The 12,468-nt window shown below is 46.8% G+C and overlaps 1 protein-coding gene across 2 annotated transcripts in view; it reads right to left on the minus strand.

Moving 5' to 3' along the window:
- The window catches only part of PDGFRA (platelet derived growth factor receptor alpha), a 50,524-nt gene that overhangs the window by 13,506 nt on the left and 24,550 nt on the right, over positions 1 to 12,468 (minus strand). For both annotated transcript variants that reach the window (XM_042936365.1, XM_042936366.1), the window contains exons 9-18: positions 11,555 to 11,681; positions 9,446 to 9,639; positions 8,589 to 8,683; positions 8,251 to 8,383; positions 5,733 to 5,837; positions 5,232 to 5,342; positions 4,467 to 4,620; positions 3,523 to 3,689; positions 1,089 to 1,204; positions 631 to 753 (exon numbers count right to left, since the gene is read on the minus strand). In XM_042936365.1, the coding sequence (XP_042792299.1) occupies positions 631 to 753; positions 1,089 to 1,204; positions 3,523 to 3,689; positions 4,467 to 4,620; positions 5,232 to 5,342; positions 5,733 to 5,837; positions 8,251 to 8,383; positions 8,589 to 8,683; positions 9,446 to 9,639; positions 11,555 to 11,681 (1,325 nt within the window). The remainder of the gene's footprint in view (positions 1 to 630; positions 754 to 1,088; positions 1,205 to 3,522; positions 3,690 to 4,466; positions 4,621 to 5,231; positions 5,343 to 5,732; positions 5,838 to 8,250; positions 8,384 to 8,588; positions 8,684 to 9,445; positions 9,640 to 11,554; positions 11,682 to 12,468) is intronic.

The raw sequence follows: 12,468 nt of genomic DNA on the forward strand, positions 1-12,468 counted from the left end.
GGCTGCAGACTTTGTGCTTTCCGTATTGGTCCCAGGAGCCCATTCATGAATCTTGTGGGCTCCACATTAAAATATGGACGCTGGGGACGCCTTGGTGGCTCAGTCGGTTAAGCGTCTGGCTTTTGACTTCGGCTCAGGTCATGATCTCATGGGATCAAGCCCGGCGTTGGGCTCTGCTCTGACAGCATGGAGACTCGTTGGGATTCCCCCTTTCCCTCTCTCTCTCTCTCTCTGCCCCTCCCCCACTTGCACATGCACACGTACATGCTCTCTTTCTCTCAAATAAGTTGACTTTAAAAAAAATGTTTAAGGGGCACCTGGGTGGCTCAGTCAGTTAAGCGTCCGACTTTGGCTCAGGTCATGATCTCAAGATTCGTGGGTTTGAGTCCTGTGTAGGGCTCTTGTGCTGACAGCTCAGAGCCTGGAGCCTGCTTCGGATTCTGTGTCTCCCTCTCTCTCTGCGCCTCCCCTGCTCATGCTCTCTCTCTCTCAAAAATAAATAAAACACTAAAAAAAACTTTTTTAATATTTAACAACAAATATGGACACTGAATGGCCAGAAGCAATGCCTAGTTTCAGAGCTTCAGTGAGGAAAGGTGAGCAAGTCAAACGGGGGGAAAGAGCACGTACGCTGCCTTTGGACACGTAGTTTGAATCGTGCATGATGTCCCTGGCCAGGCCGAAGTCACAGATCTTCACGATTTTCCCTTGCGCCAAGAGGACGTTGCGAGCAGCCAGGTCCCGGTGGACACACTGCGTGGGAAGGGAAGAAACAACAGAGTCTGTCCATCTGCCGCCAGACCACCTCACCCCTGCGAGGTTGGCCACTTCGTGGTGGTGCTTGGGGCTGCCCGGGACACCTCAGGGAGGCTGTCCTGGAGCACAGAGCTCACGGCCTGCAGGCTCTCATCCCGGCCACCCCAAGAAGGAGAAGGCTCTGGAGCAGAGTAGACGCCTGACGAGACCGGACGCCCTGCCACGCTTCGGGGAAAGGGAAGGGAGAAGCAGCCGTTGCTACAAGCCTCTGCCAGGCCTACCACGCTCCAGGCCCGGATCTACAGAGAACTCCGTTCCGGGAACATACTCACATTTTTGGAAGCCAAAAATTCCATCCCTCGCGCCACTTGATAGGTAAAGCTCAACAAATCCAGCAGAGTCAGGCCTTCTGAGTTATCGTCCGAAAGGAGGTTTTTGACTTCCGAGTCTGCAGGAAAGGAATTAAGTGTGTTGGTGCTGGAGGACAGCGTGAAACGTCACCCACGGGGGGCTCTCCCACAGGGCTGCACAGGCTTGTCCAAAGAACAAATCTAAAATTATTTTCCTATAGTGTTTCCAGACCTCGCAGGTGGGGATGCAAACCACACAGAGGTTCTACCATTTAAAAGAAGTATGCCTGCAGAAATATATATCTGGTGTGTGTGTGTGTGTGTGTGTGTGTGTGTGTGTCCATAGGGACCAGTCTAATGGGGTCTCACACATATTTTGTTGTTTGCCTCCTATATTTCTTTTTTCAACCTTAGTTAGCAAGTCACATAGTCACCTTTAAATCTTACATGATGAATACACATGAAGGCCCTTCGAAAAAGTAGCTTTTGGGGTGCCTGGGTGGCTCAGCCCGTTAAGTATCTGACTTTGGCTTCGGTCATGATCTCACAGTCTGTGAGTTCGAGCCCCACATCAGGCTCTGTGCTGACGGCTCAGAGCCTAGAGCCTGCTTCGTTTGGATGGATTCTGTGTCTCCTTCTCTCCCTGCCCCTCCCCCACTTACACTCTGTGTGTGTGTCTCTCTCTCTTTCTCTAAAAAATAAATGAACATTAAAAAAAAAAGTAGCTTCTAAGAATTGCCTGTCTCTTTTCTCGTTAAAGCCACCTTCATAGTATTTGGCTTCTTTCCTGTATTAAAGCAAGCCCCAGTCAGACTAGAGGGAATGATCTTAAAGGTCAGTGCCATTGACTCTGCGTTTAGTTCCTTTTGCAACTTGTCCACTTTGCCCAGTTAGTCCCCTCTGGAAGGGTCCCAGGGTTTTCGAGGAAGGAGGTAATCTAGGCCAGCCGTTCTCATTTCTTTTTGAACGCTTTCAGGCAAGTGAAGAGTAGTGCAACCATTCATATTTTTCCAGCCAGCCAGGAGAAAGCCAGAAATCAGGGGCGTGCCTGCCAACAGGGCCCGGGCTGAGCATGAATCAGGTTCCCCCGACATCTGGAGCCAGGTCCAGCCTGGGAAGCAATGTAAACTATTTTTAACAATACCGGAGGGGAGAGGAAGCACTGTTCTGACAGCTCTCATTGGCTAATCTTTTAAAAGGGCTTGGAAATTCCCCCATTTGGCAATGAGGAGTGAATGGAGCTTGGAACTGCAGCAGTGGAAAATATCCTCATGTATGGAGCTTTGCAAAACAAGCACATTCTTTTTTTAAATGCATTTGTACCTTGCACTGAAGAACCCCGCAAGCATGCAGAGCATATCAGTGATTTACAAAATAATTTCCATGGCAGCTCAACATTTTTTTGCATTGACCAAGGGGAGGGCCCAGGCCCAGGAAAACAAAATCGAGAGACTGGTCAACCTCAGACCCAGTAGGACGTCCTCCCCACTCCAAGCCTGGGATTAGACGGGGACCTGGAAGGGTCTCCCCGCAGCAGCAGTGGGGTAGTCCATCTGCTATGGGCATCGGTTAGGCTCCCTGTAGTTCACAAATCAATGCCACTATGCCACATGTTCATCTGTTTTGAAAGATTAGACGGGATCTTCCTTCAAACAACGCTCAGTACAAACACTCAACACCCTTGTCAGAAAATATAACCTTAAATTGTCTACCTTCCAGCTTCTATCACAAAGTGGATATTAGCAAAGCCAAAAGCAAGGGCTACTGAACTCATCGATATCAGAGACTTATGTGATTAAAAATTTTTAAATACTATTGGGAACCAATATAAGGTAGCCAACTTTTAAATTTACCAAGTAAGGGCACTGAGGGGGGAAAAAAAAACATCAATTATCCCCATACTTTCATTAAAATACACACACACACACACACACACACACACACACACACACACAAACACCAAAGAAAGGAAGATTGTTATATCAGAATAAATAATTCCTTAGAAGTTTTACATTTCAAGTATGAAAATGCATTGCATTAAGTTTGTCTTTATTCTTGTTCTTCCTTTCAAGTCATAGCCCAGAATGTTCTGAAGACACGTCACAGACCCACTTGTGCAAACCTGCATTTAGGGACCACAGCCTCACAGTCTGACTTACCCCACCTGCTCACCTTCCTCTGAGAATTTACCACTATCCGAAAGTAGAGCATGCCTATGAAACCCTCTGCAAGCCAAAAGGGCATAAAGCAAAGAAGCAAATCCTCTTTGGATTGATTTCTCTCGGCAAGCAAAAACAAATACTCACGTGGGCCTTTCATAAAAGCAGAGTGGCACGAACAAAACTTGCGGAGAGCAGGGGATACCTGAATCGTTAAGGCACTAGAAGAGGCAAAGAGGACACACTGACACTTTTACCTGACGTAGATTTCTTCTTATACGAGGCCGGGCGATCATACAGCGATCTCTGGATGTCCGAGTATTTAGAAACCTCTTTCCTTTCCAGCATGGGGACATACTGTGTGGTATCAGCTTGCTTCATGTCCATATAGTCACCATTGTTTTCAAAAGATAAAATAACGTAACTGTAAAAACAGAAAAAGAAACCTGATTCAGGGTGCCCCTCGGGGGTGGTCATTCAACATTCAGTAGGAGACGACCAGGTGCCTACCGCGTGCAAGGTAGTGTGGTGAGTAGGGGGGCGGCCGGGGTGAGCAAAAGCAAAACCAATGTGTACCCTTCACATGGGGTGGTCTGGTAGATGAGATGAGCATTAATCAGTAATCACACAAACACACGGATCATCTACTCAGGTGTGTCTGTCCTTATTCTTGCTCCGTTTTACAATAAACAGGCCACAAACCCGGACCACACGACCACATGGCTCGGGCAGACGTTTCCTGCTACTCCATAAATTCAGTGCCAGTTTGGTGTCCGTCGAGTAATTCGATACAAAGGGAACTTGTACTTTCTGATCTTACGGAACTTGAAATCTACAGAGATCTTTATAGCCACCTGTTAAGTTCCTGCAGTTACGATCACTACCACTGGCTTGATTTATAGCTGCAATTACGGGTCTTAAATGGAACACCCAAAAACAGCAAACTGGCCCCCAGAATGAGTCCAACTTTTGCTTCCATTCAAACCTCTCAGTTAGGCCTCCTCAGGTGATATCTGGTCCAAAACACCAGGACCGTGTCATGGGATGTACCAGCACGTGTCACCACCATGGGATGATGGGCAGGGGAGCTGGACTCTTGCCACCTGCCGGCCCTGGATCTGCAGACGCGGATTCTATCGTGACGTGGGTTCTCCCCAATTGTAACACAACGATTCACAGCAACGTGTCCCTCTGCACCCACCTCCGTGTGCTTTCATCAGCAGGGTTCAGCCCAAAAATGTCCAACTCTTTCTTTGGCTTCTCTGGGTGTCGGCTCAGGAAGCTGTCCCTATTCTTATGCAAATAGTTGACCAAATCCCCATAGAAGCAGTACTCCGTGATGATGTAAATAGGGCCTGTGGGAACCAAGGGCAGTTTAGAAATGGGTATGAAAATGAAGAAGAGAAAAGTCATGAAATGCTGTTCGCGCTGGCGAGAGATATCGCTCAAAAACAATGAGCTTCCATTCAGTGGAATCCAGGCAACTCCATTCATGGACTTATACTTGTGGGCATGTTTTCAGGGAGAGAAGGAGGGTTTAAAAAAGTCTGGACAGGGGCGCCTGGGTGGCTCAGTCAGGTAAGCATCTGACTCTTGACTTTGCTCAGGTCATGATCTCACAGTCATGAGATCACTTGGGAGGCTCTCTCTCTCTCTCTCTGCCTCAAAATAAGTAAACTTTAAAAAACAAAAACAAAAAAGGGGGTTCCTGGGTGGCTCAGTCGGTGGAGCGTCTGACTTCAGCTCAGGTCTTGATCTCACAGTTTGTGAGTTCAAGCCCCACGTCAGGCTCTCTGCTGTCAGTGCAAAGCCTGCTTCGGATCCTCTGTTCCCCTTTTTCTCTGCACCTCTCTCTCTCTCTCTCTCTCTCTCAAAAATAAATAAACATTAAAAAAAAAAAAATCCTGGGCAGTCTTCCCAACTATAGATCTATAAAAGATCCCTACTCCCAGGTCAAGAAACCTACCTGACTTGGTGCAGGCCCCCAGCAAGTTCACAATGTTTAAATGGGGCCCCAGATGAGTCATTATCTTCAGTTCCGACATGAGAGCTTGTTTTTCACTGGATCTGGCTGTGGCTGTTGAAGAAATAAATCATGTATCAGTTCAACTGATTTACTTCCCAGAAAAAGCCAGCAACATGGCTTTAATCCTGTGATTGGATATCATTTTATTTAGCGAAGGGTCTAAAAGAGAAACACACAGTGACTTGGTCTAGACTCTGGTAACTAATCCCAAGTCTTCAGGGAAAAAAGAAGTTCCCAAAAATAACAACTCTTGATTTTCCAACGTACAGGCAATAAGAATAATTTAAATAACCCAACTGAGAAAAGAGTCTAACTACCCATGAAACCTAGAGTCGAAAGAACCAAGATCTAGTCCTAAGTTTGGCATTTACTGGCTGTGGGGTTTGGAGCGATTCACTTACTATCTCCATTTTCGAAGAAATCCCAGGATGGGGCACTTACGTTTTAGCATCTTTACTGCTACTTTCATGACAGGCTGGGACCGGCTCAATCCATAGGCAGTTCCTTCGACCACTTTCCCGAACGCACCAGATCCCAGGATACGACCTGTGGGCGATCAGAACCACTAACTCAGGCAGACGGTGGCGTCCCCTCAGTTCTATTCCCCATGGCCAGCGGTCGCAGGGGCACAACGGGGGCATTCTTCCAGCGTGGAGTAAGCATAATGATTCCTCCTAGTCACCATGTCAAGACTAGCACCGAACCCACGGGGAAAGACATTAGCACGATTGCTTTTGTCAAATAACATTTGCAAGGAAAAGGAAAACGCAGGGAGGAATAAGGAGGGTGCAGCTCTCCCTGGGGTGAGCATCCTGTCGGCTAGCTCCAGCGCTGGGCCAGACTGCAGGCTCCCATGTGCTCGTTTTCTGTGGCTCTCACCCAAAACCCCCTGCCTCGCTACCCTTCTGTTCTCCACAGGCATCTTTTGCATCAATAAGTCCTTATCCACTGGAAAGACTGCAGCATTCAAGATATCGCTGATTCCGAGGAATGACAAAGTAAACTTCAGGCTGGTGTCCTAGCTGCCTGCTTGTCAGAAAGCCCAGGCACAACAAAGGTTAAACACGCCCTGGGAGCAAAAGGAAATGGAAGCTGCTGTCCCCACTCTTAAAGAGCTCACAGTCTAAATTTTTTTTAAGGTTTTATTTTATTTTTTGAGAGACAGAGAGAGAAAGAGAGACAGCACGAGCGGGGAGGGGCAAAGAGAGAAGGAGACACAGAATCGGAAGCAGGCTCCAGGCTCTGAGCTGTCAGCACAGAGCCCGACGCGGGGCTTGAATCCACAAATGCAAGATCATGACCTGAGCCAAAGTCAGACACCTAACCGACTGAGCCACCCAGGTGCCCCCAAAGAGCTTGCAGTCTAAAAAGGAATGCTTCCCAGAGTGGCCAGCCCCACCACGCAGAGCCAAACCAGGAAAAGACTCAGGTCATAACGGACTAATAGCCAGAAGTAACTCTTTTTTTTTTTTAATGTTTATTGGTTTTGTGAGAGAGAGAGAGAAAGAGAGAGAGAGAACATGTGCCAGCAGAGAGAGGGGGAAAGAGAGAGAGAATCCCAGGCAGGCTCTGTACTGTTAGCATAGAGCCCAAGGTGGGGCTTGAACTCACAAGCCATGAGATCATGACCTGAGCCGAAGTCAAGAGTTGGATGCTTAACCTACTGAGCCACCCAGGCGCCCCGGGCCAGCAGCAACCCTGACTGAATGTTTTCATTGTCGGAAGCTGCACCCGGAAAGGTACTGCTTCCCTAGCAACCTGGAAATACACAGAAGCAGAGAGAGACATAGAAATGCCTCTTAGCATATTAGGGATGTCGCCCTTTTCCACCACATTTTATTACTTTTAAGTTCCTCGCTCCATTTTGTAAAATTAGGGGGTGGTGGTGGGGTGGGACTGGCAGCAGAGAGAGATAATAAAGAAAGCTAAATTCCCAGCTGTAATATTTGAACTTGGAAGTAGCTAGGACACCATATTTGATTTCAGCTTAAGTAAGTCTCTAAGAAGACCTAAACTTGCCATACTCTGGAATGAGACAAGTGGATAATTAAACACTGCCTCTGGCATCCTCCGAAGTACATACCGTTAGCATATTCCTGATGACACAACTTCTAGCTCTTTCATTTGTCTTTGTCTTGTTTTCATTCATTCTGAATATGACTTAAAATAAAAAAAAAAAAACCCTTGGACTAAAGCTTCATGTAGTTGGTCTCAGCTCAAGATTGCAATAGTTGAAAAGTTTGTGAGAAGTTGGCTTGATTATTTTTACACGTTCTGCTTTGAAAAGTACCTATTTTATTTATTTTGAGAGAGAGAGAGAGAGAGAGGGAGAGCGAGCAGGGGAGGTGCAGAGAGAGGAAGAGAGAGAATCCCAAGCAGGCTCCAGGCAGTCACCGCAGAGCTCGATGCAGGGCTCGAACCCACGAACCTTGAGATGATGATCTGAGCCGAAATCAAAGAGTCAGACACTCAACTGCCTGAGCCACCCGAGCACCCCCAAAAAAGTACCTATTAAATATGTATATTCTAAAGAAGTATCTAATACATCCTCAGAATGTACTGGATTAAAATACCCTTTGTGGTTGTCCTCATTCGTTTCTCATCTCTTTTCGGTCACTGAAATTCGCCTCATTTTCAATTTGTGTCATTCCCAAAGCAAAGCCAATTTGCTTGTTACCTTTGGCAGGACCTCCTCATATTCTCTTCTCCTCTTGTAAAATTTTCTTTAACCATAATTTGCTACAGGACAAGATTTAAAAAAAAAAAAAAAAAAAACCAAAACTACTGCGGTGATGCAATTAACTCATTTTCAAGACAAAAATACTTCCGACGGCCAACTTCCATTGCCTAGCTCTTGCTAAGCAAGCCCAGATCCCTTATTCCTGCACAAGGCTATAAAAAGTAAAGTTACGTAGAAATCAAAAGGGAGTCTTGGGAGATCAGCCGGGTAGGCGCTTACCAAGCACTAGTCCATCTCTTGGAAACTCCCATCTAGAGTCATAAGGCAGCTGCATCGGGTCCACATAAATATATTCATGTCCATCGGGGCTGATCGATTCAATGACCCTCCAACGAATTTCATACCTCGGTTTCTGTAAACGACCAGGACAACTAGCTGGTGAATTACCAAAGTCCAAAGGCACCAAAGCTTAACTACAGCAAGGCGACCACACACAGTAGGACCGAGCGACACTTTCGTTCAACACGGAACGACCGAGCTCCTTCTCTGTGCCAAGCACAGAACTAGATTGTGCTTCTCCTTGTTCGTATCTTTCGTTCTCTGAAGAAAATATCTACCTGTTTCCAAATGACAACCAGGACAATGAGGGAGATGATCACAATCACCAGCAGGACCAGGACTGCAGCTGCCACTGTGAGTTCAGAACGCAGCGCTGGAGGAGAAAGAGGCATGGTGAAGAATTCGCACAAACGTGCCAGAGCGCAGGAAGGCGAGGGGGGTGTGCCTGGGCCGGAACTCTCACACCGCTGGTGGAGAAGCAGGAGGCTGCCTGGCTTATTTTAGGGACGGGCAATAGCATCTCTCCATCACCTACGCTCATGAAACCAGTCCAGTCTCTTCCCTTAGCAGAGAAAGGGACAAAATTCAATCAACTCCGTGCAGGTGCACAAAACTGTGCAAAATGCCATACTTCCTCCAAGGGTGCCGCAGCATTAACATTCTAGACAGAATGTGAACTGGGAATATAAAGACTGACAAATGACACTGAATGCTGTGTAAGTTCAGTTTATTTTGAAAGGCTGCAGTGTGTTTCTATCACTTCTGGCTTCATTATTATTATTATTATTATTATTATTATTTGTAAGAATTCAACCTGTCTCAAGGGTTGTAAGGAGCAACAAGGCAGAAGATCCTCCTTCCCCCTCACCACCCCTCCCCACCCCCCCTCAGACTAAAGAGACTGAGCAGCTATCCTGTTAGACAAGCAAAATGCCTAGGATGCTTCTGCGAGATGCAGTTTGGGGTCAAAATCTGAAAGAAAAGGGCTCCCATATGGATGCCCAGAGAAGGCCCTTTGAGAGAATTCAGAGCTGAATTTCTGCCTTGGGGCCTTCATTCCTTTAGAACCCCCATCTGGGACTCGAAGTTCTGGCTGAGGGAGGAAGGGCTGAGCTGATGTCTAAGAGCAACTCACTGGGAGCCACCAGCTTCAGCTCTCGGTTCTCGGCTCCAAGAAGATTCTTGGCCAGGCATCGAACGGCGATGGTCTCCTCCACTCTGGTGAACGTCACTCGGCCCTCCACAGTACTCCTGTCCCGGCGGTGGACCTCCGTGATGATGTTCGAGATGTTGTTCGCCAAAACCGTCCATGAAGTTTCGTTACTACATCTGGAGAGAAAGAGGACATCAGTGTAGAGCCAATTATCGGGATAATGGAGGTGACTGAAGCAGTGAGACTCCTTTAAGGTGACAGGCAGTTCTGACCTTGCCTACATTTGGGGGTGCTACAGGTTGACTTTCTCATTTTATGCACATAATAACGCTAAAACTTGTTTGCACACGCCCAAGAGAGAATAACCTATAGGTGGATAAATGAAAGGTAACTGTTGAAACCTACACATAGGTCAACCTACAAGTTAACTAACTTGGATTTAAATTAAAAAAAAAAAAAAAAAAAAGAATAGGGGCGCCTGGGTGGCTCAGTCAGTTAAGCATCCGATTTCGGCTCAGGTCATAGTCTCACAGTTCGTGAGTTCGAGCCCCGCATTGGGCTCCTGTGCTGACAGCATGGAGCCTGGAGCCTGTTCCAGATCCTCTGTCTCCCTCTCTCTCTGCCCCTCCCTGGCGCACTCACTCCCTCTCTCTCCTTTCTCTCTCTCTCAAAAATAAAATAAAAGCATTTAAAAAAAATAATTAAAAAAAAAAGTTGACTGTTAGGAAGCACACGAGGTAGAAATAAGTTCAATCAAATATAACTACCAATCCCAAGTCTTGACCCCATGAGCAAACGGAACAGTTCCACCTCAAGAATGTTTAGGGGCACCTGGGTGGCTCAGTCGGGTGAGCGTCCAACTCTTGATTTAGGCTCAGGTTATGATCTCATGGTTTGTGGGATGGAGTCCTGAGTTGGGCCCTGAGCTGACAGTGTAGAGCTTGCTTTGGATTCTCTCCCTCTCTCTCTGCCCCTCTCCTGCACTCACTCTCTCAAATAAATAAATTAATTTGAAAAAAATAATGTTTAACTATCCCCATTTTCCACTCCTTGAAAAAGCCTGGCTCCGTCCTTTTCTCTCCATTTGGCACTGTCAACAGCCCGTGAGATGTCGCAAGGTTTGGAGTGATCCCTGGCTGAGTTACAAGACCTAGATTCCAGCTTTCGTCAAAATCTAAGTCCAGGCTCTCAGCCCCAAAGAAGGGGAAGGTCCAGGGGTCTCAGCCTCCAGCAGAAACAGTCGAGGCAAGGCTTCTGAACACAACCAGTCACCACGGGTCAAAGTGTGACCATGTCGCTCAAGTGCCCATCATGGAAGGTTCACAAATGGGGGGTATAGGAGGAACCGGTGGGGTAACTCCTGCCAAACAGCAGGCAGGCAAATGACGTGAGCAGTCACATGGGCAATATTTTCGTTTACGTTCCCATGCCAGTCTAGCTACCAAATAAAGTTCACCATATAAGAAGTGAAAGGTGAAGTGGGCCAGGATAGTAAAAATCCTCTTATCGCTGTAGTCCTTTAAGTTCATCTTCTTTTCTTTTATTTCTTTAAATTTTTGTAAGCATTTTTAAATTTATTTTTAAAAGACAGAGAAAGATAGAGCGTGATCAGGGGAGGGGCAGAGAGAGAGGGAGACACAGGATCCGAAGCAGGCTCCAGGCCCTGAGCTGTCAGCACAGAGCCCGACGTGGGGCTCGAACCCAGGAACCGTGAGATCATGACCTGAGCTGAAACTGGATGCTTAACCAACTGACCCACCCAGGCGCCCCCATCTTCTTTTCTGATTAGGGACCTTTTGAGAATCTGGGGAGAGCCACGGACCTTCTCCTTACGTCTCTTCACAACCACACAAATGCACATGCATACATAACGTGCACATGTGCACACCAGGCCCAGGTTTCGAACCCTACCTTGTAGTTTATTGAGACTTAGGCCAAGTAAGAATCACAAATACAAAAAACAACAATAACAACAACAAAAAAAAAAACAAGAAAATGACCAGCAAGAGAAAGAAAATGCATTTGAAGTTCTTCCTATCAAGGAGGAAACATTCTGACCACACATGGAAAAGAAACATCTCGTTTCCATACTTCTTAATATCCTTGCAAATCATCCACTCGATATCGGGAAGAGGTGTCCCTTCTGCTGTGCATCTCACAGTCTGTCCCCCGGTGGAGCCATGGTGGTCGTCGACCAAGTCCAGAATAGACGAGGGAACTGCAAGAAGGGAAAAGAAATCAGAACGGGATGGCCTGTGTCCCAGAACTCCCCTGAAACACAAGTTCAGAACTTGTCCACGTGGCACTTGAACCTACAGAGCAAGTAACCGCCCAAGAAGGGGCTGAAAGCAATTTTGTGCATAATAATAACGCTCCAGTCTGGGCAGACCCACTTGGTTAAGAGCATTTTCACAGTTTCAGTGTTTGGGGATTTGTATCCTGTGGTGTTTGAAACCTGGAGTGAGGAAAGCAAAAAGCCCCTGTGGTTATTTGGCTTAAAAGGCAAAGAGGGCTCTTAAAATTGTATTACAGCTTGGGGTTCGACTAATGGATTCAGCTAGAGTATAATCTAAAGCAGCATCTACCAAAGTGCCTCTGTGGAATGTGACTACGTTTTAAAGATTAAAAAAAAAATTTTTTTTTAATGTTTATTTATTTCTGAGACAGAGAGAGATGGAGCATGAGTGGGGGAGGGGCAGAGAGAGAGGGAGACACAGAATCCGAAACAGGCTCCAGGCTCTGAGCTGTCAGCACAGAGCCCGACGCGGGGCTCGAACTTACAAACCGTGAGATCATGACCTGAGCCGAAGTCGGTCGCTCAACTGACTGAGCCACCCAGGTGCCCCTAAAAGACTTTTTTTAATCCATGATCAAATAATTAGATTTTTTTTTAAGATTGTATTTTTAAGTAATCTCTACACCCAATGTGGGGCTCAAATCCATGACCCCGAGATCAAGAGTTGCATGCTCTACTAACGGAACCAGCCAGGCGCCCCTGTGGTCAA

This window comes from Panthera leo, chromosome B1 (genome assembly GCF_018350215.1).
Source record: "Panthera leo isolate Ple1 chromosome B1, P.leo_Ple1_pat1.1, whole genome shotgun sequence".
NCBI lineage: Eukaryota > Metazoa > Chordata > Mammalia > Carnivora > Felidae > Panthera > Panthera leo.